Genomic DNA, 25014 nt, shown 5'->3' on the forward strand with positions numbered 1-25014 from the left:
ACAGGAGAAATATGTTGTCGCAATCACAGATTATATAAGAGTCATCCTAGCTATAAAAAGAGTATGCCGTGTAACACATTATTCCATCTAATAGTTAACGGTTCAATGCTTAATCTTAATCAACCGGATGCCATGACCTTCCGAATGCATTCTCCAATCGCAAACATGCCCATTCCTATCCAATAGAGAAGCTAGATTGACCCGGATGAGGGACCCCAGGTTCTCGAGCCGGTTCCTCCAGAATTTCCCCGCATCTCCGTATGTATCGGGATCTGGTGAACATTCGCAAAGCATGTCAGAGATATGTACACGTATTTTGATGTCTGATAAGAACTACCAATGGGTTTGTTTCGCCAATGACGGAGAGGTTGAAGAAATCATGGAGGCACTAGATGCCTTAACCCTAACTAACCCTTGAATCCCGCTCGCTCCCCGGCCAGGGGGACATTCCCCGGAATGCACTAATTCATGTTACGCACGAGATTTGTCTGCGTCTATATCCGTTAGATGTGCTATAAATCCGCCTGAGACGCCATTTCCATACCGAAATATGCTTCCCGGCACGTTTTTAGCATTTCCCGAACACATCCGATACTGGAATGTGAACTGATGTATATCCGGTCTTCATCAAAGCACAGAGAAATTCAAACGCTAACGGGGGTTTCCCGGGACAATGAACCAAACTTACCCCAGACAGGAATGGATTTGATAATCGTGTATCAGCTGTTGGGTCGCTAGTTAGTTTTTTGTGGATTTAGTTAGTGCTTAATTTAAGATGTTAAAGGCGCGGGGGAAGGGACGTTGAGGTTTTTCTTCTATCTTTTTGTTCAATGTCATCTACAGTAATTGATTGTTGAATGTTGAGAGTTCAGTATGCCGGTCTTTCAGGAAACAGCACATGCGTCGCGAGATCTTCGCGTTAGACGTTCTCGTGCTCGTCCGTTACCACGACTTTCAGCACAGCCGGAGATTAGCGGGAATAATGAACAGGGTAATGATGAGAAATATGAAGTGGTCGTAATCGGGGTACGTGTTAACAAGGCCGATATCCCCGTGTGATTGAACATATAGATGTCTGAAAATGTATGTACTAAACAGAGCGCAACAGGCCGGCCCAGCAGGACTTTTCCTCACCTTATTGCTAGCTCGCTACGGCCTCTCCGACTCCCTAGCATGCTTCGACAAAAAACCCGGCACCCTCAAAGCTGGACAGGCGGATGGTCTCCAACCGCGAACTCTGGAAGTCTTCTCGACATTAGGCTTACACCATGAAATCCTCGATGAAGGATGCCATATGTCAGAAGTCGCATTTTGGAACCCCGGTACGACCCAAAAAGGCATCGAGCGAACCGCATTCGTGCCTGATGTCGTTGTTCCAGCACGATACAAACATGAAGTTACCATTCACCAGGGACGGATTGAGCGGATTCTAGAGGAAGATTTCCAGGCCTATTCTCCTGATCGGTCAATTTTTCGGTCGACAGAGTTTGTGGATTTTACGCTCGATCCCAGTACTGATCCTGAGTTTCCAGTTAGGATTGAGATTGATGTGTTGGGTGATGAGGGGTCCTCCGCCCAGCGCAAGGTTGTGCGAGCAAAGCATATTATTGGTGCTGATGGCGCGCATTCAAAGATACGCCGAAGCATGGGTTTGCAGTTACACGGTGATACCACGGATCACATTTGGGGCGTGGTTGATTTTGTAATCGATACAAATTTCCCGGATATCAGGAAACGATGCGCAATCCATTCAGACACTGGCTCGGTGATGGTCATCCCAAGAGAGCGTATTGCCTCGGGACATTACCTCACTCGTCTTTATGTGCAAATTAAAGATGAGATTCCCGCAGAAGCGGATGGAGAGACTCTGGATGAAAAGGCAAAATCGAGTAAGCGTCGTGCCGCTATTACGCTCGAGAGCATTCTGGAGCAAGGGAAGCGGGTATTTGCGCCATATAAGATTGCAATAAAACCAGGAACTGAGGTAGATTGGTGGGCTGCATATCAGATTGGACAGCGAATGACGCATCAGTCTACTTTGAAAGATGAGAGTGGGATGGAGAGAGTGTTCCTCGTCGGAGATGGTAAGGACTCATTGCCAACTAACTGATATAAAATCCCCATACTGATGTTTTATTTAGCGTGCCATACACACAGTCCAAAAGCTGGCCAAGGGATGAACGTTTCCATGATGGACTCCTACAATCTGGCATGGAAACTGGCCCACACAATTCACGGCCTCAGCCCTAAGCCTCAGTCAAGCACCAACAATTCAGAGCAGGACACTCCCACTTCCGTGCTCAACACATTCCAACATGAACGTCTCACAGTCGCTAGACAACTCATTGAATTCGACTCCAAATTCTCATCCATGTTCTCCGGTCAAATCGGAGCTGAAGAGTCAGTCGAGGGTCTTACACATGAAGAATTTCTCAAAGTCTTCAGCGATGGAAGCGGGTTTACAAGTGGTTGTGGTGTCGAATATGCGCCTAGCATAATCGTGGATCAGAGTTCTGAACCGGAATCAATGGCACACGTTGATTCCACAAAGTCTGTCAACGGAGATGCCTATCTCTCTGGTGTCCTGCGGCCAGGCCGACGGTTACTTGACACAGTTGTTCGTCGCTATGCAGATGCAAATCCACGTCACCTTCATGACGAGTTTCTATCGACTGGTCGGTATCGTATACTAGTCTTTGCGACACACGACCTCGTTGATCGTCAAAAGGAGACAACCAATCACTCTGGACAATCTCTCTCCGCACAAGCTCTTGAGACTATCTGTCGCGACATAATACCCGCATATCCCAAAGATACAATCGAACTTGTTGTCCTTCATCCATTCCATACACGCGACTTTGAATGGGATCAGATGCCAGATTGTCTTAAGGAATTCGCAGAGATGAGTTTCCATGGACCGATGGGTCCGGATGCTTTGCATGAGATATATGGTGTTAATGAGGATATAGGAGCCGTTGTCGCGGTCAGGCCGGATGGATATGTTGGAGCTGTAAAGTCGTTGACTGATGCACGGAGTCTGGGGGCTTATTTCGATAATTGTTTGGTGCGCGTTGATGCTTAGTAGTAATACTCGGACTTCAATCACTGTACTTTCAAGTTTATACCAATTGTATAGTCGGAATTTTTTCATAGACTTTAAATTCAGCTTAAATATACGAGTTTCATTTTACCCACATGATTAGAGCCTAGGTTGACGTTCTGTCCTAGAAGTACTCTTCATTGTGCTCTGCACGCCCAAATGAACCCTAACCAGGCAGATCCGCATCACAAATAACACACCAGGATGATGTTAATCAAAACGCTCAACGCTTCTCAGGTGTACGCCATCCAGAACTCTTCCTAGACAGGGGCTGTGCTGGCTTATCCCAGAGTAACGCTCTTGGGAATTCTCCACTCCTCCTTGTTATAATTTTTAGGCCATACACCATTCTTTCCGGGTGCAAGAATACCCTTTGGATCAAGAGCGTCCTTGATCTGCTCGTTTAGCTTCATCTGTGCATTGTCATTGAAATTGTATGTCAAGGCAACTTGATCCATAACAGCTAGATGAGTGCGGTACTCTCCCCAACCGTATTCAGCGCAGTCTTTGATCAGCGTCTCGATGAGCCAGTGTGCTCTTCGTTTTGACTCTTCGTTCTTCTTGTCGAATGTGATGCATACGATGTGGTCTGTTGAAGTATGTTAACAAGCTCCTTATCCAATGTTTGAGGAATGCAATAAACGTACGCATTTCCCTCATACCAATTACAAAGTCACCAATAAAATCCACACCAGCTTCCAGGCACCGTTTTAAAGTCACAGAATACTGCAACATGGCGTCATCTCCCGACACTTTGGCGATGGGAGAAAAGAACAGATGCGAGCCATTAGGCAACCAATCTACCCATCTGAGCTCATCAAATGTCGGGATACCTTGCAAAGTCAATGATCTAGTTTTCAAGACTGAGAATGGCTCCTTGCGGTCTTCTGGAAAGTAAAATTTGGCGCCTGGAATGACTGAAAACGCCTGTTTGATTGTACTCCAGAGAACATCTCGTACGGGCCCCGGTCCATATAAAGCGCCGTAGAAGTTCCAACGACCGAGATCAAGGTCTTTGCAGATTTGGTCTAGTTCTGGGTCGGTGAAGGGTCGATCTTCTTTTAGGAAATGGGATCTCGGGTTCGCGACTGCGGCATCCAGAAGAATAGATCGTAGAGTCGGGACGTTTTGGAGGACCATTTGCTATATAGTTATCAGTTTCCTTACCCAACTTAAAACTTGCCGTCTAGATTGCAACTTACTGTGCGAAGAGGACGGATGATATCAACGGCAGTCTTGAGGTCCTTATCCGTAGGGATTGTAATCATATAGGCTTGATATCCACCTGGGTTAGGCATTAACTGTGTATTTTTTGTTAACTCCAATCCCCAAAAAACGCAGTTTATTGAGGAGAATGTTGAGCTACGTACCCAGATCCCCATCTTCACAACTATACCCAAACTGCTCTGTGAGAATATGCCATCATTATATGGCCCGAAGCCGTAGTTGAACAGTTGCCATGCTTTATTTGGCGTCTGTTCATCGGGTCTTATACCCTTGGCAACGTCACGCGAGTTGGACATGGCACCCATACCCGTGCGAATCAGTTCGCCGGTTGGTAGAACAACTTCCATACCGCAGTGCATCATCCAGTGATCGTTCCAAAAGTCAGCTTTGCAGCATTATGAGAGAGAAGGCGAATGCTCACCTCCATACGGCGTATATCCCACACCACGCTCAATGGTATTGCCCAGGACAGATCCTCCGCCGAGGTCAGGCACCTTGAATCTCATTAACGGGGCATTCACTAAGCTAATGGATTCAACTCACATCCATCCAAACCTTATCCTTGAGATTGTTCTTCTCCAAATATTCATGCAACGCAAAAAACGTAACGCCAGGCTCAACCAAAGCATAGGCATCTTCAGCATTAACCTCCAGAACACGATTCATATGTTTGCCCAACTCAAGAACAATACTGCCAGGCACTCGTGGCGCTGCACCACCATAGCCCGTATTACGTCCAATAGAGACCGGCCATACAGGGACTTCAAACTCATTACACAAGCGCATCATATCCTGAACTTCAGGTACCGCCCGAGGAGATATGGTCGCAGAGCAGACAAAATAGTTTCTATCGACAATATGGTGCATGTCATGCGTCTTGTTAGGCTCATAGTATGAACCATCGACCAACTGTTCTTCGGCCTCAACGACCTGGACGTTCTCGACACCACATATTTCGCGACAGCGTTTGAGGAATTTCGAGAATTGAGCTGAAGTGACGTTTGGGGGGAGAATGAATGGTTCGTCTTTGCCCTTGTTGGGGTTCAGGTTGGCAGGCTTCAAGGGTGGCAGTGACATGTTTTATGGCAGAGAGAAAAATTGCTACGGGTATGGACAATGAACGAAGGTACGTTGTATCAAAAGATCAATGTCTTTCACAAAGTTACGCAACAAATAATAAGAAAATATTGTGATAACCTATCATTCAATGGTTTGTTGTTGGCTTTTATGTTCGAGTAAAGGGAATTTAGGGTTAGTGCATTATCCGGCTCTCCATGATTCATACAGCAACGATTGTCTCAGTGGTCGTCATTAAACCTGATTTTCAACAACTATATTCCTGTTTGGGGTATCAACTCACCTATAGATTTGCACATCTTTACCGTGCAGACTTGAGAAGTCTTCTTGGACGCTGATTATTTGCGGGGGATGCAGGGATGAGTGGAGAATCCCCGGGGATTCATGTCGTTCCCGGAAAGAGCATATCCATCCGCTGTTTTGCGGGGAAGTCCACGCATACCGGAATGGTTTATCGGATGCGTTCTTTATGCCAGCCACAACAGAGGGAATAAGGGTTCATAATCAGACGATGTCCGCTTCCTACAGGCATACTGTATCAGTAGAGAGATTTTTTTTTTTTTTTTTTTGTTTTTTGATCGAAATTTTAAGTGTATCTTAACATGAGTTCCGGTAAATTTTGTTGAATAGTTACCCCTTGTGTTGAAGCAAAATATACTGATCTAGAATTAATACAGGAATCAAGTCAAAATCACTCGTGCTTACATCACCTGAAAGGTCACTTGAGATTCGAGAACGTGTAGTCCCACCTCCATCTCCAGGTTGTATCAACATAGAAGTCCTACGAGCCGGAGTATGTGGCACTGATGTTCATTTATGGAAAGGGGATCAGCCGCTGCCCGGATCTGTAGTCCTTGGACATGAAGGACTTGGTCGCGTGATTGAATTGGGCGCTGGTGTGCAAACAGACCATGCCAGTAACCCAATCGCAGTTGGGGATGTCATCTACTGGAATCCAATTCGACCTTGCAATGCTTGCTACCATTGCACCATTTCGCAAGACTTTACTGCGTGCGAAAACGGAACTTTCTGGTCCCTTGCAAACAATACTACTGTATGGGCATCCTATACACAGGTAGCCACTCTCTTGCCGAACAATTCGTTTTACAAAGTGGATCCAAATGTTCCATTTGATGCTTATATAGCATTGGGCTGTGCTCTTCCCACCATGCTCCAGGCCGTGGATCATCTTGGCCATATTCCGGGGGGCAGCAACGTGGTTGTGCAAGGTGCTGGTCCTGTCGGCTTAGCGGCTATTATGATGGCTAAATTAGCAGGCGCTGCACATATTATCTGCATCGAGGGAAATCCAGTACGCCTCGAACAGGCACGATCCTTTGGAGCAACTGCACTTGTCGACTTCCGCGAGGAAGGACTCCAGACAACTGATGAACGAAAAAGTCATATTAACTCGATTGTCGGAGCTAGGGGCGTGAATTTGGTGATTGAATGCAGCGGAAATGCACCTGCATTTGAAGAAGGCTTCGAACTCCTGACTCGAAGTGGCACATACCTACTCGTAGGTACATGGGCTGGTTCGGCAAAGGTACAGCTGTCTCCATTCGACGTGGTTCAAAAGGCACTGAAAATCATTGGCTCGACATACTGCTCTCCTTGGTGTTATTATCGCGCCGCACAGCTGGTACAAGCGAACTATCAAAAATTCCCTTTAGCATCATGTGTCACCAAGACATATTCATTAGTGCAGGCACAACAAGCACTAGAAGATGTTGCAGCAGGAAAGGTTGTCAAGGCAGTTATAGACCCTCAAGCATAGTTAATCGGAACAATTCCGATCTTACATAAATGCATTATATTTCTGTCTCCAAAAATTTCTCCAGAATTGGTAATAAATAATGTACATATTCCTGGGGTATTTCCGGGGCGACCTGCACCCCGTAGTTTTTACCCCGCATTTCATCTGAAGAATATACCCAAAGTGCCGTAGCATACCGCACGCCGACAGTATACTCCTAAGTTGTGAATCTTCCAGTTCAGAAATCAAGGAAGAAATGAGTCTCTTAGCGCATTGCATGGGTAAGCACACTTAACAGAATGCCTCGAGCTCGAGTCGAGCCACACAATCGGAGGCGAGTATTGCGAGCCTGTGATGTCTGTCCCTCTCTTATTACTCTTTTCTAGCCATAGTTTAATTGATCCTTTAAATAGGTATGCAGAAAACGCAAGGAGAAATGCGACGGCAAATTACCTTGCGGCCACTGCCGACTGAGAAACAAAAATCACGCTTGTCAATACACTCCGCCGTGTCCATCCTCCAATGGCTCTAATCACAATTTATCAACAGAGCCACAGATGGGGTTGAGTCCGCCTCAATATCACTTGTTAGAGGCTTCTACTTTTGTAGACCCCACTTATAGTGAAGTTGATGCTTTATTCGGATTTGCTGCACATTCAGAACAGCAGCCTGCCGACCAGGCTGTGGTGGATTCGGCTCCAATTCCTAAGCAGTCTCGCATGTTGCCGGATGCAAAGGGGAAATTAAGTGCGTTTGGAAATCTATATGTCTTTTCAACTCGTTTTCTAACAACAAACAGTCTACATCGGACAATCAGCCTCGCTCTCATATCTTCACATCGTGCAGCGGGTGGCGGCAGATTGCATAGGGTCATGTAAATTCACAGATGATCCACAGCAGCAATATATACTTGAGAAAGACTTTACAGGCCATCTAGGAAGTTGCCCCGAGCCAGAGCCGGAACTAGAGCGATCCTTAGGCCTTGCAGAGCAATATGAACTAGCTGTTAGTGGCGTCTTCAATTTCTTCGACATTTCTTACCTTCAAACCGCCATCCCTCCTTGGGTCGCTGACCCTAACCGGCGAGAGAGACCGGAAACTCCTGTGATATTTTTGGCTCTCGCAATAGGAGCCCTGGGACGGGCTGCTGACGATGAAGATGAAGATATTGCAGAGAGATATTTCAACTATGGTCGCCAGCAAGCTGTCATTCATCTCATGGACGACCCTTGTCTTATGACTGTGGTGGCATTTTCTTTGATCAGTTATTATATGCTTTCCTCCTGTCGGCGGAATGGGGCATTTACTAATATAGGAATAGCTGCCCGTGCAGCATATGCACTAGGTATACACCGGCATGAGACAAACCGTGCTTTTGGTGGTGGCGCAAGAGAACGGGCTTGGAAGTCTCTCCGTGTCTGTGACTTGTTTCTGAGTGCATCAATGGGTCGTCCACCAGCAACATCAGAAGCTGATTGCAATATCCCGTGGTCAAAATCGTTTGCAAGAATGAATAATGATGATTATAAAGACGACAGATCTGTACCGACACAGGAGGACTCTGCAATATTCAGAATATGCCTGATTTTTGAGCGCATATTAGTCGAAGTATTCTCACGAAGAGCAGTATCGCTTGACTTAGCAGGAAGCATATCGCAACAACACCGCCAATGGACAGAAGAGCTACCGTCAATGCTAAAAATCGACGGTCTCCTAAGGAATGATACCAGCACAAAGGCAAGCATTCAGAAACTAGGAACTCACATCGTCACGATGGCATACTATTACTCCATTACGTTACTTTGCCGACCTTTTCTTTCTTTCCATGTCGGTACTCGGCTCAAAAAGAACGGCAATACTCAAGACCACAAGTCTTATTCGGATTTTATCGCGACCTACTCAGATGCATGCATCGACTCCGCCATCAAAGGAATAGCACTTGCTCACGAAATAGTCTTTGATGAGTCCATGCCAAAACGCCAACCACTCATTATCAACAGTGTCTTTATATCTGCCCTTTGTCTAGGACATGCAATTTTTGGTGATTATGACCAGCGCGGCTGGCCACTCAATTGTAATCTTGACACTGCAATCTCCATTCTTCGAAAATTAGGTCCCAAGAATCCACAAGCAGCTCGGTATTGTGAGATTTGCTGCTATATGAAGGAAGCTGTTGGGACGTATACGCACCGAAGAGCGGACACATTATTACCGAATTTGAACGTGAGATCTATGTTTGGCGATATTCAGGCCATACGGATTAGAACTCCGGATTTATTAAAGGATGTCGATGCCGTTCATGATCGAGGCACCGAACACATTTCTATCACTAATAGCCACACATCAACAGCACAAAACAAGACCATAGCCTATAATGAAAACACTGTCGACAATATCGCCGGCTCTACTATCATCCCACAGAGCTCTATGGGCACCCCGGAGAGCTTGATGCATTTGGCAAGTCTCCCTCATGATGACAATGACCTTCATGAAGCAATGAACAAACATTATGATCCGTGCTCAAATATAGATTCCGGATCTTCACCAACTATGAACAATTTTGCCTTTAGCAATACTTTGCCTCTATTCTCATTGATAGACGATATAAGTCCAAGTCTAGGCGCGGATCATAGCGTTTTACTCGGCTATATTTAGCTATATGATCCTATCAATCAATATCACGAACGTGTTAACTTATACATTATTATTATTCCAAGTTGTATTAAATAGCTTCGCAGCTTGGTCCTTGGCCCAATAACGTTAACCCTAGTCCTTTACATTGCGGCTATGGGGCCGTCAAAATTAGCAATAGGTAGGAAGTGAAATTCTTTGCTTGTTAGGACCTGTTCCAAAGGCGAGTGCCCAGGATTTTATTGGTGTCAGCCGGAAGTGTTCGCAATTACATAGAACTTCAGCACTATTTTCTTTGACTAAATTAAGCCCATGAGCATTGCCACGTAGGTAGTGTTTTCACCTTGAGCTGGGGCCCAAGAACGCGCCTGCTCACTTCAACAGCTTCTATCAAGGCATTTGCAAATTCCTGACGGCGCTTAGTCGCGAAAGATTCCGATCTTTCTAGATACCTCTTCGAAAGGACACGCCCAACCTCCCATCGTCCGTCTTCGAGAGCATCCGTAGCTTCCGTGGTTTCTTCCCTTTGCAATTCCCATCCTCCATTGAGCGCCGCTGTGCAAATCATTTTTGGCGATATAATGGACTGGATATTATCTTCTCCTCCAGAAGATGAATGGCCGTCTCGAGAATTGAATTCTGCTTGAGAGATTGCTGCTATCAGATGAGGGAGAGCAGCGATCTCTCCGCGAATATCAAGTACGTATTCTGCAACAAGAAGCTGCTTTGCTCTCCCGCAAAGAGACATCATCATGGACTGTAATGTTTCAACGGATGACAAGTACCAAACTGAATGCACAAAGATACCATAGTCGTACAGTGACTCCGAGGCCCCGGAATCACGAAAGTCTTTCAGTTCAGCCTGGTGAAATGTGATCCGATTTCCATAAACACTGGATTTGAGCTGCAATTGCGCCTCTCCCAATGTCATCGGAGCCCCTAATTTCTTGATGAGTATACTTCCTTTTGTAAAATCTCGAATCAAGCGAACCGTAGTCTAGAGGAGCGGGATCAATAGCTGTGATGTGACCATCTTCTCCCACCAAGTCGGCCAGAACAAGGGTACAATCTCCTTGCCCGCATCCAATTTCGAGTACTTTCGAACCAGACACAAGGTCCCATTTCTTCAAATTTTTGATCCTGCGCAGAAGTTGAGGCTCGGACGGTCCGCCGCAAGCCTGCAGACGCTGAACACGAGATGCATCCCAAGGCATGGTAATTTCACCTTAAACTGCGGGGTCTTTGTCTCCAGTTGACTGCGACGGTTCTCATAAAATAATTATCAGGGAAAGTAGTGAGTCATCGAGGGCAGGCGAGCAGTTGCCGCAAAGAGCCGACCAATCAATTATTAGCAACATTGTTAGGAATCTAACCATGTATGTTTTGTTTTCTGCTTCTAGGACTAGTTCAGTTAGTCTAACGTGTGTCATGGGTACATATCGCAGTGTTCGCGACTACACCCCATGGTTGAGATATGTTAAAAGGGAGTGGAAATGATATCACATGGCTATTCGTTCAATGATAACGAGGCAGAACTACAGCGGCCCAACGGCCTTCTGTCCTTGCGAGATGCCGCACTATCTCTAAATGCTCGTCATTTTTTAAGGTCTTTAAGAGACATGGACAGTCGCTGCTCACCGTGATACCTATGTTTTCCTCTGTTTCGAAAAACTTTTCCTAACGGGGCTTCGTTTCTGGTGCGCAGTTTCGTTGAGGTAGTGCCCAATATACGATAAAAGGAACGGGGTGAAGATTCGAAGTGACCGGGTATGGGTTACGGATGAGATAGAAACCATCCGTCAAATTTGTACAGCCTATATAATTAAGGCCATATAGACAGGAATCCGCTTCCTACCCAATTAAACAGAATAGATACAAGTACTTAGGTAGTCTTCGAAAAAAGAATCACCATAACCGTACGAATGAGTATATCTTCCTCCATCGTGGCATTCCCTGAAATCAATCCAACTCTTGAGTTTCGCGAGTCGACAACGGCCTGCGTCCAGTCTGCAGGTCCACGGAGCGCAAATCACGGATCTTTGTCCGGAATATCAGTTTGTATCCAATGGAAGTGCTAAATATTAGAACTAGGCCAAACATGTACTGAAAGAAGTAGTAGGCCGTTGGCGTGTCGGAGCCCTGTTCATCAATCAATATGTTAGCCTGGGTTTTAAGACAGTCCAAGGAGGAGGAAAGGATGAGAACATACAATCGGATACAATGCAAGATAGAAAGAACATGCAATGTAGAAGAGGCAGCAAGTAAGAAGCCAAATAGGCGGAAATGGCCAAAGGCTGGTCCTCCAAGCATAAATCTCATTGAAGAGAGGATCATTCTGCGCCTTGAGAGCTGCCCTAAACCGAAATGAAGCGATGGCAATCACAAACCAGACCATGAAATATCCCGTACTAGCAATTTGAGCCAACCAATTGAAAACAGTTGTTCCCTCAGCGCTGAGGTTGATGTATGTGAGGACTATAGCGAGGATACCCGTGATACCCAACGAGACCCGAGGGCGACCGCGCGAATCTACGTTTGCGATGTATGGATGGATGAGACCCTGCTGACCCATGGACTGCAGTATGCGCGAGGCGACAAAGAAGCTTTCTGCGGCGATCGCTGCGACAGCTGTAATAATCACCGCATTGAGAATATCTGGGAGGACACTGATGCCGGCTTGGTCAATGGCGATGACGAACGGGGATGCAGCGACACCGCTGCTGCCGAATAAGTTTTGATTGTTGGGAGATACTAGGATTCCGACGAGGGCAACAGAAAGAAGATAGAAGACTGTGACTCGAATTGGAATCAGGACCACGGCATGAGCGACGGAATACCGGGGACTTTTGGACTCCCCCGCGAGAAATCCAGTGAATGTGTTGTCTGTTTCAAATTAAATCATTCGGTTAATCTCTGGTTCCAAGTATTTCTGGAGAAGATGTCTTCTTAAATAAGTAAAGGTGTCCAATCATACCTCCAATTGATAGAACTGCCAGTAGGACGCCTTTCCCAAACCCTTTAAACCCGTTCAAGAAGGCCGACCTATCGCGCCACGCCTCCTCATGATGGACAATGCCATCTGGACCAGCGCCAAACACCATTGCCAAACCTACTATTACAAAGAGGATCAAGGTGACGATCTTTAAGATTGACGTGATATATTCGAACCAGCCGAATACCGTATTAGGCAAGCTGAAAATCACAAACATTAAAAGGAGGAAGATAACCACTATATCGAGCATCAGAGCGCAACATCAGAAGAGGGGAGCGAATAGACGTACACCAGCCAGCTTCATGCACTCTATTTTCTGCCCAGTAATTCACAATCACAGGAAAAAAATGTAGCCTCCGAAGCAATAATAGCCGTCCATCCAATCCACATGGAAAATCCGGCAGCAAAAGACAACGCCGGATGGACAAACCGGTCTGCATAGTCAATGAAATTGCCAGAAGTCGGGAAAGCGATAGTCATCTCGCTAACTGTCTGAAGCACTGCCCATACACATGTGCAAACAACAGCGAAGGCCAGTAGAAGTGATCTAGGTCCACCATCTCGCAGGATAGCGCCTGTGGTGATGAATAGGCCAGCTCCTATCTGACCTCCAAGAGATATGACATGGATTTGTCTGGGACTGAAGTTTCGATGGAATCCTGCATGATTTGTCAAGATAACTTCTCCCACTTCTTTCTGTGTCACTGTTTTTTTCAGCTAGTGACAGGCTGGCTGTTCCTTTGTCCTTTTCAGCATCCATGTCTGGATGCTAACCCTAAAAGCCTTTCAGATCCGAAAAATATGTTGCTGTACAACCGAGGGCCATTCACGATGAATATCCATCGCAGTAGTTATATATATATTCTTCCTAATAAAGCCATTAATTGATAAGTTGATTGTAGATATGATACCAGACTACTTAATCCCGGCAGTTGATATGGAGGAGCTGGTCCGAGATAAAACAGCGACGACAGGCAGGTCGATGCGCCAATATGGTACATAGTACGCTCCAACTAGATGAGGGGAAGACTGGCCTAGTATGTAGTAGTGCGTAGCTTAAATCTAAGTGTATGCATAATTCCTACCATTGACAGTGCTGTACCGTATACGTATGATAATGGAGAAGACGCCGAGCTTTAGGTAGGTATTGTGGATCCAAAACAGTTCACACTCGGCGGGTGGTCCGACAGGAAACAATGGTAACAATGCCTATCACATCATCTGTAGTAGATACGTATCTACATAGTACGTACGCACTTGATTTTTCCTGTAGTACATGTAGTATGGGGTCAACACATGTGAGGACGTGAGTGGACGCGTAATGTAGAAGTGTGGGGTAGTGTGCGCCAGTTTTTGTTTTTTCGAGAGTTGCTTGGCAAATACCATTCATTCTTCAATCCGGAGTTGCCAATGATTTTGACGGCGTTGATAGGGAATGCTCAAGGGCTATGTGCATATGTCTACATTTATTGCATATATCTTCGGTACTCAATTCTCACACATGGCAAGGAATCCGCGTGGATGCAACGGGATTGGCTCCATTGACTAGATCTGGTAGATAAGACGTCTCTTCAACGACTTGACGGTCGCGAAAAACTTGATTGGCACTGATTAGGATTACCTAAGTTGTTTCACTGGCTCCCGCTACTAACTATGTTAGCAAGACATGCTGAATTTCGTCTCGGCTCGTCTCGTCTCATCGATGGTTGGTCATCACTGCGCCGCGATTGCAATCTTTACGACATGCCCGAATAGGAAGTCCCAGAGTATCTTGGCGGTTAGTTCATCCTAGGAACATCCGTTTGTCCCCAGCAACATCAGAGATACATTTCAATGGGGCAGTGCTTATCATGGACCCATGGGAAGTATTGCTGGGCACAAAAGCCTCATGCTCGCGCCACATTGCACCCACGTGTCGTTGCAGTCTAGCCTGAATATGAGTCACATGCATTTCTTCTACTATGTATATACTCCGTAAGTTACATGGAATCTAAGCCTCAATGCAGATCGTATATCAGATCTCACACACTTGAGTCACAGTATGATCTACGACATAAGAGTCTTGGCTGGTAGAGATGAATACCGGACTAGCCATTGGCGCCCCAGATCTAGAATGAGTCTAACGGCCCAGTTCCTATGGATGCTTCTCGGTTTGTTATTACCTAAGTTGGACTGTTTCCAAAGATACAACATACTATCGCGATGATGAGCTGATATTAGGTTATCCTCGTGAGCAAAAGGTATAAATATCGGGTCAAGTTCACTCGATCAATCTTGGCCTTTTCTTCTGAGAACATCATCACTACCACCATTCAATCTCATCTCTGTCAAAATGGTTAACTGCCAGACTATTATCTCTGCCTTGGCCCTCTCGGCCCTTGCTGCTCCTGCCGCTGCCGCTGCTGTTGGTCCTGGCCTTAACCCCGGCAAACGCTTCACCCTTGACCTGGTCCCTGTCAAGCGGGGTCCTGCTCACCCTGCTGCCAGGTACGTCGACACTCTTGACAGATATGGTGGTAGAGCTTCTGATCGACTCCGCTCCGTTGCCAATCCAAAGACTGGTTCCACTTCTGTCACCCCCCATGCAAACAATACGCAATACCACATACCTGTCAAATTAGGTAATAGCAACATGACACTTAGGTTTGACACCGGTAGCGCTAATCTGTGTGTATTTCCCTCAATTTCCCACATTCACATTGGTGATAGCTAACTGGTATAGATGGGTCACCATCAATGAGACCATTGGCCGTGGATCCCACCGCCCCTTTGATAACAGCACCTGTAAGCGGTACCCCGGCTACACATTCGATGCCAGCTGGAGACCTTTAGGTGAAATCCTGGGCGACGTCTGCGAGGATAAAGTTACTATCGGCGGCATCACTGCTGAAAAACAGGCTATCCAGCTTGCCCTACACATGTCCCAGGAGATTAGCGAACATCTCAAGGATGATGGTAATATTGGATTCGCCTTTACTGGTGCCAACAGTATCCTCCCTGATCCGCAAAAACCCTGGTTTGAAAATGTTAAAAATGATCTTCAGGATGCTGTCTTTGTTGTTGACCTTCGGCGTGGCGGTCCCGGTAGCATTGACTTTGGTTTCGTTGATCCCAAATATACGAGCAGGGTTTTTTGGGCATACGTCGATTCTGGTTCTGGATTCTGGAAGTTTATTGCTGATGGATACATGATTGGTCAGGGTAGCGGGTTTGGTGACTGGTTTAGTGGTATTCTTGATACTGGTAACGATCTTATTCTCTTACCACAGGAATTTGTCAAGCACTATTACAAACACGTTCCTGACGCCTTTTTCGATGAGGGGCAAGGGGGATATATCTTTCCCTGTAACACTACCCTTCCTGCCTGGACTGTTATTATTGAATATGGTCTATTTACCGTTCCTGGTAATGAGATCAATGTTGGTCCCGTTGGCAACGGATCTTGCTATGGTGGTATCCAGGGCAATGGTGGCCTTCCCTATGGCATTTTCGGCAATCTCTTTTTCGGCCAAGTTATAATTATTTTTGAGTCCAAGGACGGGCATCCTCCCATGGTTGGTTTCGCCACCAAGGCCTAAATTGTTACCTAGGGAGATACTATCGCACAGTCGAGATTGAGAAGATTATAGAATAAAACATTGTTAATATTCAGATTAATGGGAGAAATATAGCATAGTTATATCTCGGTATATAACTTGACAGCATATATATGTAATCTTCTTGATAATTACTCTAGATTGCTCTCAAGCAGTTTTTCAAGCCTGCACTTCCCCCATCCTCCAAAAACACCACGCCAAAACAATAACAGACTCGGAGAGTCGGAGACATCAAGATAGCCTTAATTATAGATTATAGCAGATAATGATCTTGGTGCGGCCGCCGGTCGGCCAACCACTTAACCATTCAATGAATCGGCATAAACTACCCACAGGGAGTACAGGGATGACCACGACTACGTGATCTTCTAAGGGGTCTCCATACAAGTCATGAATATTGTACCAGACGCGTTGCCCAACCCAGTTGTAGGTAAACAGTGAGAAGCCGATCATGCTCAGTGAGCCGGAGCGTGAGCGCCCTCACAAAAGCGGCGGCAGCTGAAAAAGGAAATGGATTCTATCTATCTACAGCAAGCTCTTTGGGGGCGCTTCCCAGCCTCGCAGAGTGCTCAGATCTACAGGAACCTCGGGATGAGGGTTGGCCTCGCAAGCCGACAATTTGGCACCAGGTCGCCATTTCCACTTGTTAGCAATCGCTGGATCAAGTGTACCCTCCATCATTTCTATAATGTATTGACCCAGTACAGGTAGGAATTTGAAGCCGTGCGCAGATCCTCCGATGGCAAGGCTCAAGTTCGTGTGTGTAGGATGTGGTGTGATCAAAAAGTGATAGTCGGCCATATCACCGTCCCTAAGAAAGCAAGGAAGATGGCGGGTTAGTCTCTAAATTCACAAACTTCAAGTAATGAAGCTGATGACTATATTCTTCTACTTACCAGCAGATTCTAGTCTCAATCCACTCCCGTTGTGCAAGTTCGGGCACGAACTCTGACATCCATCGACGAAGACGGGCTTCTATTTCGGCTGGTACACCATCTCCTGGATTGTCTGAACGATAACGAGGAAGTGACATTCCACGATAGGATTTGGCATAGTTTGTCACGAAATGAATAGCGCCAATCTTCATGATACCATCTTCTTGGGGCGGGAAGAGTATTCCTAAATGGTTTCAGTTGAAGATCAGTGTCTAATTCTCCCATTTCTCGCGTATGGCAGTAAACTGAAATAGCATAACATACCTCCTTCCAAATGATCAATGATAGGTATGTCTTTATATTTCTTAACTTCCTCGGGCGATAGTTGAATATGACCGACGGTATGACCTTTGGCTACAATCTGGCCTTTCAAGTCCAAAGGGCTCCCTGCTGCAGCGCCTGCTGCGACCACGATCTTCTTTCCATAGTATGTCGAGCCATCAGCACACCGGACTCCAATGCATGTTGAGTCGGCATCGAACAGTAGTTGTTTGACGTATCCCGCATCCCCAGAAATGTACTTGACACCACTGTTCATGGCCTTTCGGGCCATTCTTGTGATACCTTCCCTTGCATTTACCCATGCTCCACCAGAGCTCCAATATGGCTGCCAGCCAGGAAGATCTCCATTCAGCATCGGCCATGTCTGATGAACCTCCTCTGTGGATACAAGTGTTGGGGTTTCAGTGCCGACCACCTTTGCACTTTGAATTGAGGCCTGTATGAAGGGCATAGAGCGATCTGATGCGCCTATAATCCCACCGCTGGGGTGGTACAGTCCAGCAAGTAATCCATTTGGATCGCTCCAAATATTCTTCGCATCCGTTGCCAGCTTAGTGTAAAGAGGGCCCGGATACTCTGTCCGGACAACCTTGTTGATATCATTACCAGCAGCTTCTAGTGAAGGCACTGGGAAACGATCCAATACTGTGACATTTGTAGTTCACCTTGCTTAAACGCAACAGGCCGATTAGCAATGTGCCTTCGACTATGACTGCAGTTGAAACAATTTGGAAGCAAAGAGACTTGGAGATGGGCAGAAGATGTGATAACTCTTCTCGATTTTCGCTGGGTTGGGAAGCTACCATCTGGCAGTTGGGTTGGAAGATGTCGTTGATTTGATGATTAATCAGAACAGTATACCGACATAATTATGAACAAAGAAAGTGCATCTAGCCCTCGCAAGATACAAACAGTGCCTAACGGTGTCACTCATACATGAGTTTAAGTTGTCAAGAATTCGGTTTTCACTAGTTCCTACGTGGAATACAAGGCATGGTGTTCTAAAAGTTTTGGTCAGTCAGGAAATACATTACTAAGACTAATTGCAAACTGTAGCATATTGTTTCGGCTTCCGCCCCCATATGTGAAGCAAAGCAACGCAACGCCCTTAAATAATCTACCATACAAGGGTCAGCTCTGGAAGCATTCAGCACTCTGGTTTCGTCATTGGCGGTGATTCATCTCCGTCAATGCAGCAACATATGGCAGGCATATTTTATAGACTGCCCCGCTGCGTGGTGACTTGAGATATATGACCACATGTCTAGGTCAAGTGCTAAACGCAAAATTCAACTAGCAAGATTCATCTCTGCTAATTTCAGCGGCCATTTTGCCAGACTTCAGAATGGACGCATCTGCACAAGCCAGATTTGAACTTATACGAGAAAATCTGGATGAGATTCTCAATCCAGAAATCATTGAAAGCATTCTCGCGGAGGGCCGCAACCCACGCATTTACTGGGGTAATGGCACCTCTCAGCTCAGCAATTTTTTGTACATCAGCTAATTATAATCTATTCAGGCACCGCAACAACCGGACGCCCTCACACCGGCTATTTCACCCCAGCCATCAAAATAGCCCAACTCTTGGCCGCAGGATGCGAGGTCGTAATCCTCCTCGCCGATGTGCACGCATTCCTCGACTCCATGAAAGCACCTCTCGAGCTAGTGGAGAACCGTGTCAAATATTACGAAAGAGTAATCCGAGCAATACTAGAGGCTGTCGGCGTCTCAACCGAGAAACTCGAGTTTGTGCTAGGAAGTTCCTACCAGCGAAATTCGGATTATGTCATGGATGTCTACCGACTGGCGGCCTTGACTACGGAGCATGATGCGAGGAAGGCCGGTGCTGAGATTGTGAAGCAATCTAATAATGCGCCGTTGAGTGGTCTACTTTATCCTATTCTGCAGGTTTTGGATGAGGAGTATCTCAAAGTTGATGCTGAGTTGGGAGGTGTGTCTCGCATTTCTGTTTAAAATACGGTTTAATCTCACGATCAGAACAGGCGTTGATCAACGGAAGCTATTTACGTGAGTCTTCCTACCTTCCTAATCCTCGATACTATCCTCTGACCTCTAGCTGCTTCTAGGGCGGCAACCGAGTGGCTACCTAAACTCGGATATCGAAAGGTGAGGCACTTCCATAACAAACGGACACTTTTGACGATAGACTTAACGGAATTTAGCGAGCGCATCTTGTCACTCCAATGGTCGCAGGCCTTAACGGAGGCAAAATGAGTTCCAGCGATCCAGGTAAGAATCCAAACCCTTATCCCTATCCCCTTTCACATAGTACGACCACTCAAGTCAAACAGATAGCAAAATCGACCTTCTCGACCCGCCTGATGTCGTGGCCAAAAAGGTCCGCAAATCAGAGGCGATCCCACGAACAATCGAGAACAATGGTGTTATTGCACTTGTCGAATATGTCTTACTTCCTGCTGCCAAACTTAGTGGGAAGAATGAATTCCGCGTTGAGTGCCGGGATGCCGAGCCCTTAACTTATACGAATATTCAACAGCTTAAGGATGATTATGTCAACGATATCGTATGGCATTCTAGCCTTCCTCTTGGTTTTCATAGACTCATGGCTAACATAGTATGAAACAGTTGACACCACAACTCCTAAAGCCTGCCGTTGCAGAAGCCCTAACATACCTCATGGCCCCTATTAGTGAAGCCTACCAAAACTCACCGGAATGGCAAGACATTACTCTTAAGGCTTACCCACCTCCCGTCGTACAGAAAAAGCAGAAGAAGATCAAGGACAAGGGTTCGCGGTACCCAGGACCTGACAAGGAGATTGAGATTCCAGTGCATCCAAAGGTCGAGGTAGTTGAGGCTTAAGGACGCTTATGTACCCAACTGTGTAAACACAAAAATTGATAATATCCAGCTCTTTTCGACAAGGCCATTACGTAGCCATAGAGACGAGACCTGTTTGTTAATATAGTCCCGAATATTCAATGTTGTCTGCATGAACATCTGGATGCTCCCTAGGGTTGAATCTTAGGGTTACTGTGAAGGCTCCCATCCCAACCTAGGCAACTAACTTACTTCCCGGTTGATATCTAGTATTGCAATTGCAAGGCCGGGTTATGAATGGCCATGCAGAAACGCTGCAGATATTCTAATATATACAATCTAAAAATACAAGAATAATATCACGGCTTTTCTGCGCGCATGATCATCATCATGTGCGTCATCGTATCCATGACTGAATAGACAGTCAGTCCCATACCAAGACAAAATGGATTACAGCTCCTTCTTCAAAAAGTGCTCTGGTTTATGGGTTGTCTCATAGTCGACATGAACATAAGCACGCTCGACGCCCGGCAATGATTCGAGCTTGATTTGCAACTCCTCGGCAACGTCGTGTGTGGCCATGAGTGTCGCATTGCGATCCATGACAACGTCGACTTCGACGACCAGACGAGGTCCAGAGGTATAAGCACGGACTGTGTCGATGGCTGTGATGGCGGGTGAATGTGTCATTGCTTTTTACGTTAGTATCAAGACTGAAGATGAAGACTGGGAGAAAAGGGGGCTTACAGATATAAGTGATCAGCTGCTGCATCTGTGTATCTGCAGTCACTCCAATGAGCAACATGAACTCCGAATAAGACGTCCGCAACCACAAAAATGCAATCAAGAACGAGAGAAATATGGCGCCTGTGGCATCAATCCACCAGCGCAGCTTACTTCCACCAACCGACGTCAAGATACCAAATCCGTTGACAAGCAAGTCGTTACGATGGTCCTCCCACAGAATCCGCACTTGTGAATACTGGTTACGCAATGCCCAGCAGTACAAGAACAATGAGAGTTTGGTGCAAAAGGCGGCGATGACGGCGATGACGGAGGGGAGGTGGAGACTGGTTGTTTGTTCAGTGCTTCCATCGCTGAGCTGTTTGATCGAAAAGGCGATAATAAGAAAGGATACTGCAGTCATCAAGAAACAGAAGCAAATGTTTCCCGCGGTTTCGATACGTGCCTTGCCGGCGGGGAATTTGCGAGGGTCAACTCGTGTGACGGCTTTGTTCGATAGCAGGAGGGTGATGTTCGACATGGGATCGAAAATCGCGTCCGCCATAGTGGTGAAGAGAGACAACGAGCCCGAAGATATGGCAGCATACACTTGGACAATAGACAAGACGACATTGGCTGCAAAACTACCCCATACCGCAATTTTGTACTTCAACTGGTTTGAGCTGTTGAACTCCTTGGCTGCCCGGACATGCTCTTCGACGGGGGTCAAGAACCGCTCGATGTTCTCGTTCTGTACTTGATAAAACTCTTGCAGTTTGCCTGACGAGGTTATTCCCAATCTATCTCCAATGAACGATGGAGTGACACGATCTCGCTTTCGGGACGTGTTGGCGCGAATCTGCTTGATTTCTTCCTCGGTCTTGAGCTTTGACGCTAATTGAAGCGGATCATTTGTTGAAGTGTATCGTCGTAGAGAATTTCGTTCGGCATCGGAGGGGATATTCTCAGTATCAGTGATTCCTTTCACGGCCGAGACGACTGCTTCGTCGGAGGGCAAGACAGCTGATGGTGTGCGTGCGGAGAGGCGGATGTCTTCGCGAGAAAGATTGAAGGGATGAGGGTGGAGGGAGATGGAATGGCGAAGCGACGAGTCATCCATGGTGAGTGCTAAGCAGGTGCCAATGACTTCTGGGTTGATTTCGAAGTATTGGCAGCTCTTGAATTATGACAGAGAGTAGGAAGGAAAGGAAGTGAAGGAAATGACGAGGGAGGGACAATTATTAGTTTATCAATTACTCTTTCTGCTCCATACATAATTTTACACCGGAGATAAGTCAGCCCGCCGAGCTGATTGGTGGCTCGGCCGGGCTTGGCAGTGCGGCCGTTCCTATCCAATCCAATCATTTGAAACTCCCACGCTAAGAGCTCTGCGTACTGTAAGACTTGTGTACCTCGTTATTACCATACGTAGTAATTACGATAATTTCACGTTCTGGATTCATATTTCTACACAACTCGCTTGATATTCTATTCTGTAGAGTCTGTACGAGATTGTCCTACAACGGTCCTACGCAAGACTCCTAGGGTATTTAACTATTTGTCACGTTGCCAATGAGAGTCATGCCAAGCCAGCTAGGACGGCTCTGAGTGGTGATCGTAAACAAATCGCGGCAGACTCGCTGAGGCTGTGCAATGGGTAAGTCGTCACATCTCAACCTCGACGTTCTTCCTGAGCAATACGATCAGAATAAAAAATCAAAAAGCCACAATGGTGGCGGTTGTGTGTACGCGGCTTCTAGGCTACACTGTAAAGTGTAAACGTCAATCCAGACAGAGTAGATCGTAGTATGAAAACTATTTTCAGCTAAATCAAGTTGTTGACCCCCAAGGTCCGTCCCATGCTCGGCGTCAAACGTCAATTAAGCACTTCGACCGGGATAGCCACCAACCCCTTCTTCTTCTTCTCCTTCTCTTCGTATCCAGTCTTGCCTCCCATTCATTTATTGCCGCAACACCTGCGCCAACATGAAGCGCATGTTTACTGGCCTACAACGGCGTGTCAGTAAGTCAGATCATCTGTGAGCGCAATGCGGAGAGATCTTGCTCCCGCGCATTACATTCTGAGTTCCGTGGCTAACAACATTCTCTCCGGAAAATAGCAAACTCTCCATTGAGTGCACAGGAGAGTCCTTCTCCCACTCCTTCCGGAAATGATTCTCCCGAATCGGTTATTGCTCGTGAAATCGTGCGTTAAATCTATACCTGCGCTTTGTCCACAGAGGAAGATACTGATAACTCGAGAAGAAAGCTTTTTGCGAATCTGGAGGACCAACTAGCGGCGTACAATAATCCTTTCTGAAGGGCATATAAATGCGACTTGGCTAACATAGGCTCTCAGTCAAATGACTACCTTCATCTCCCCGCCATCGTCGAAGCCGCCGAATCCAGCGCCGTTGCAGCCAAGGAAGCCGTCGCGCGAATACGCAAATACCTCTCGAATCCGAGCAAAGCTCAAGGCAGCATACAATACAACTCCATCATGCTGATTCGTATATTGTCCGAAAACCCCGGTCATACGTTTACGCGCAACTTTGACGCCAAGTTTGTCGGTACAGTCAAGGAACTTCTCAGGGAAGGTCGAGATATGTCTTCTCAACAGATGCTGCGCGAGATGTTGGATATGTTTGAGTCTCAGAAAGCGTGGGATGAGGATCTGGCGGGATTAATTGCAATGTGGAAGAAGGAGAAGGAAAAGATGGGGAAATATACACGATCGGTACGTTTCCCTTCTTGCTGCCATTGACATTGGGATCCAGACTAATGCTATATAGCCACCACCACCCGGTCAAGCACCACCATTCCAACAACCTCAACAACCGGGATTCCCACATGCCACATCTTCCCGTCACGAACGCCAATTACCGCCTCCAGAGGAACTAGCTTCACGCATATCCGAAGCCAAAACATCTGCAAACCTCCTAATTCAACTAGCGCAAAGCACACCTGCAGCAGAAGTACAATCGCATGACTTGATGCGCGAATTCTGTCAACGCTGTCAGGCCGCCTCCAGATCAATTCAGGCCTATATGGCAGTTGAGAATCCTCCTCCAGACGAGAACACGATGCTCACATTGATTGAGACGAATGAACAGCTTTCTGTGGCGTTGTCAAAGTATCAACGCACGGTTCTGAATGCGAGAAAGGCATTAGGGACTTCGACGCCGGCTACATCACCAGGCGCGAATGAGGATAGCCGTAACGTCGTCCACAGTCCTCCTCCTGGTCCTCCTCCTGGTGCCAATGGACAGACCAATGGAAATCACAACGCCGAATCCGGAATTCTCATTCCCGACCTGAGAAGCCAAAGTTCGTCTCCTGCGAATGCAAATGAGAGCCGATCACCGGCCGCTCTTACATCTCTAAACGAGCCGTTCTCACTAGCTAGATTCGACACCCCAATTGGAGTTACAGCTGACGCACCGGCGACGACGACAACAAGGACAGCCTCTGCTTCACCTCCATTATCTACTCAACCTGCCTCCAAACGCTATGAATACAATGCCGATGAATTCGCCGTCGAGAATCCCTTCGCAGATAACGCTGCAGAAGGCGATCATGACTTGGACCATGACCGCCATCATAAGCCTCCGCGAAGGGCCTTTTGATGTCCAGCGTTTGGCAGAATTTAACAATATTTTATATTATATACTTTCCGCATCATTATTTCACTGAACATAAACAAACCACTCATTTGTCGATTTGCGTTGCCCTTGCTGCCCCTACACGTCGCTTATATATACCCCTTCATATTTCATGTCTGCTGAATTATGCATATCCAGTATATACTTTCCAAAACTCAATGAACTGTATTATTTACTACCTACTTTCTTCCAAGTACTAAACCTTGAGAAATTAAGAACCTTTTGTTC

At 46.4% G+C, this 25014-nt stretch overlaps 11 protein-coding genes across 11 annotated transcripts; 6 read left to right on the forward strand and 5 right to left on the reverse strand.

Moving 5' to 3' along the window:
- Positions 1–873: 873 nt before the first annotated feature.
- Positions 874–3082, forward strand: EYB26_002707 (uncharacterized protein; the record flags this gene model as incomplete). The annotated part of the gene is made up of 3 exons (XM_054262012.1): positions 874–1026; positions 1109–2084; positions 2142–3082. The coding sequence occupies 3 exons, from the start codon at positions 874–876 to the stop codon at positions 3080–3082; spliced, it is 2070 nt and encodes a 689-aa protein (XP_054117987.1).
- Positions 3083–3381: 299 nt separating this feature from the next.
- On the reverse strand, positions 3382–5404 carry EYB26_002708 (uncharacterized protein; the record flags this gene model as incomplete). Its single annotated transcript, XM_054262013.1, has 6 exons — positions 3382–3689; positions 3748–4243; positions 4303–4401; positions 4471–4667; positions 4749–4821; positions 4871–5404. The coding sequence occupies 6 exons, from the start codon at positions 5402–5404 to the stop codon at positions 3382–3384; spliced, it is 1707 nt and encodes a 568-aa protein (XP_054117988.1).
- Positions 5405–6006: 602 nt separating this feature from the next.
- EYB26_002709 (uncharacterized protein) lies at positions 6007–7181 on the forward strand (the record flags this gene model as incomplete). The annotated part of the gene is made up of 2 exons (XM_054262014.1): positions 6007–6016; positions 6082–7181. The coding sequence occupies 2 exons, from the start codon at positions 6007–6009 to the stop codon at positions 7179–7181; spliced, it is 1110 nt and encodes a 369-aa protein (XP_054117989.1).
- Positions 7182–7717: 536 nt separating this feature from the next.
- EYB26_002710 (uncharacterized protein) lies at positions 7718–9815 on the forward strand (the record flags this gene model as incomplete). Its single annotated transcript, XM_054262015.1, has 2 exons — positions 7718–7907; positions 7960–9815. The coding sequence occupies 2 exons, from the start codon at positions 7718–7720 to the stop codon at positions 9813–9815; spliced, it is 2046 nt and encodes a 681-aa protein (XP_054117990.1).
- Positions 9816–10095: 280 nt separating this feature from the next.
- On the reverse strand, positions 10096–11005 carry EYB26_002711 (uncharacterized protein; the record flags this gene model as incomplete). Its single annotated transcript, XM_054262016.1, has 2 exons — positions 10096–10730; positions 10783–11005. The coding sequence occupies 2 exons, from the start codon at positions 11003–11005 to the stop codon at positions 10096–10098; spliced, it is 858 nt and encodes a 285-aa protein (XP_054117991.1).
- Positions 11006–11750: 745 nt separating this feature from the next.
- On the reverse strand, positions 11751–12892 carry EYB26_002712 (uncharacterized protein; the record flags this gene model as incomplete). Its single annotated transcript, XM_054262017.1, has 3 exons — positions 11751–11930; positions 12001–12674; positions 12766–12892. The coding sequence occupies 3 exons, from the start codon at positions 12890–12892 to the stop codon at positions 11751–11753; spliced, it is 981 nt and encodes a 326-aa protein (XP_054117992.1).
- Positions 12893–15115: 2223 nt separating this feature from the next.
- On the forward strand, positions 15116–16361 carry EYB26_002713 (uncharacterized protein; the record flags this gene model as incomplete). Its single annotated transcript, XM_054262018.1, has 2 exons — positions 15116–15450; positions 15506–16361. The coding sequence occupies 2 exons, from the start codon at positions 15116–15118 to the stop codon at positions 16359–16361; spliced, it is 1191 nt and encodes a 396-aa protein (XP_054117993.1).
- Positions 16362–16904: 543 nt separating this feature from the next.
- EYB26_002714 (uncharacterized protein) lies at positions 16905–18402 on the reverse strand (the record flags this gene model as incomplete). Its single annotated transcript, XM_054262019.1, has 4 exons — positions 16905–17190; positions 17276–17498; positions 17579–18223; positions 18273–18402. The coding sequence occupies 4 exons, from the start codon at positions 18400–18402 to the stop codon at positions 16905–16907; spliced, it is 1284 nt and encodes a 427-aa protein (XP_054117994.1).
- A 539-nt stretch (positions 18403–18941) lies between these two features.
- EYB26_002715 (uncharacterized protein) lies at positions 18942–20443 on the forward strand (the record flags this gene model as incomplete). The annotated part of the gene is made up of 7 exons (XM_054262020.1): positions 18942–19059; positions 19119–19550; positions 19603–19627; positions 19687–19726; positions 19783–19849; positions 19912–20144; positions 20207–20443. The coding sequence occupies 7 exons, from the start codon at positions 18942–18944 to the stop codon at positions 20441–20443; spliced, it is 1152 nt and encodes a 383-aa protein (XP_054117995.1).
- Positions 20444–20851: 408 nt separating this feature from the next.
- EYB26_002716 (uncharacterized protein) lies at positions 20852–22244 on the reverse strand (the record flags this gene model as incomplete). Its single annotated transcript, XM_054262021.1, has 2 exons — positions 20852–21093; positions 21149–22244. 2 exons carry the CDS (start codon positions 22242–22244, stop codon positions 20852–20854), a joined length of 1338 nt encoding a protein of 445 aa, XP_054117996.1.
- Positions 22245–23110: 866 nt separating this feature from the next.
- EYB26_002717 (uncharacterized protein) lies at positions 23111–24750 on the forward strand (the record flags this gene model as incomplete). Its single annotated transcript, XM_054262022.1, has 5 exons — positions 23111–23147; positions 23245–23330; positions 23390–23425; positions 23484–23861; positions 23917–24750. 5 exons carry the CDS (start codon positions 23111–23113, stop codon positions 24748–24750), a joined length of 1371 nt encoding a protein of 456 aa, XP_054117997.1.
- Positions 24751–25014: the final 264 nt, after the last annotated feature.

The sequence above is a fragment of the Talaromyces marneffei genome, chromosome 2, assembly GCF_009556855.1.
Source record: "Talaromyces marneffei chromosome 2, complete sequence".
Lineage (NCBI taxonomy): Eukaryota > Fungi > Ascomycota > Eurotiomycetes > Eurotiales > Trichocomaceae > Talaromyces > Talaromyces marneffei.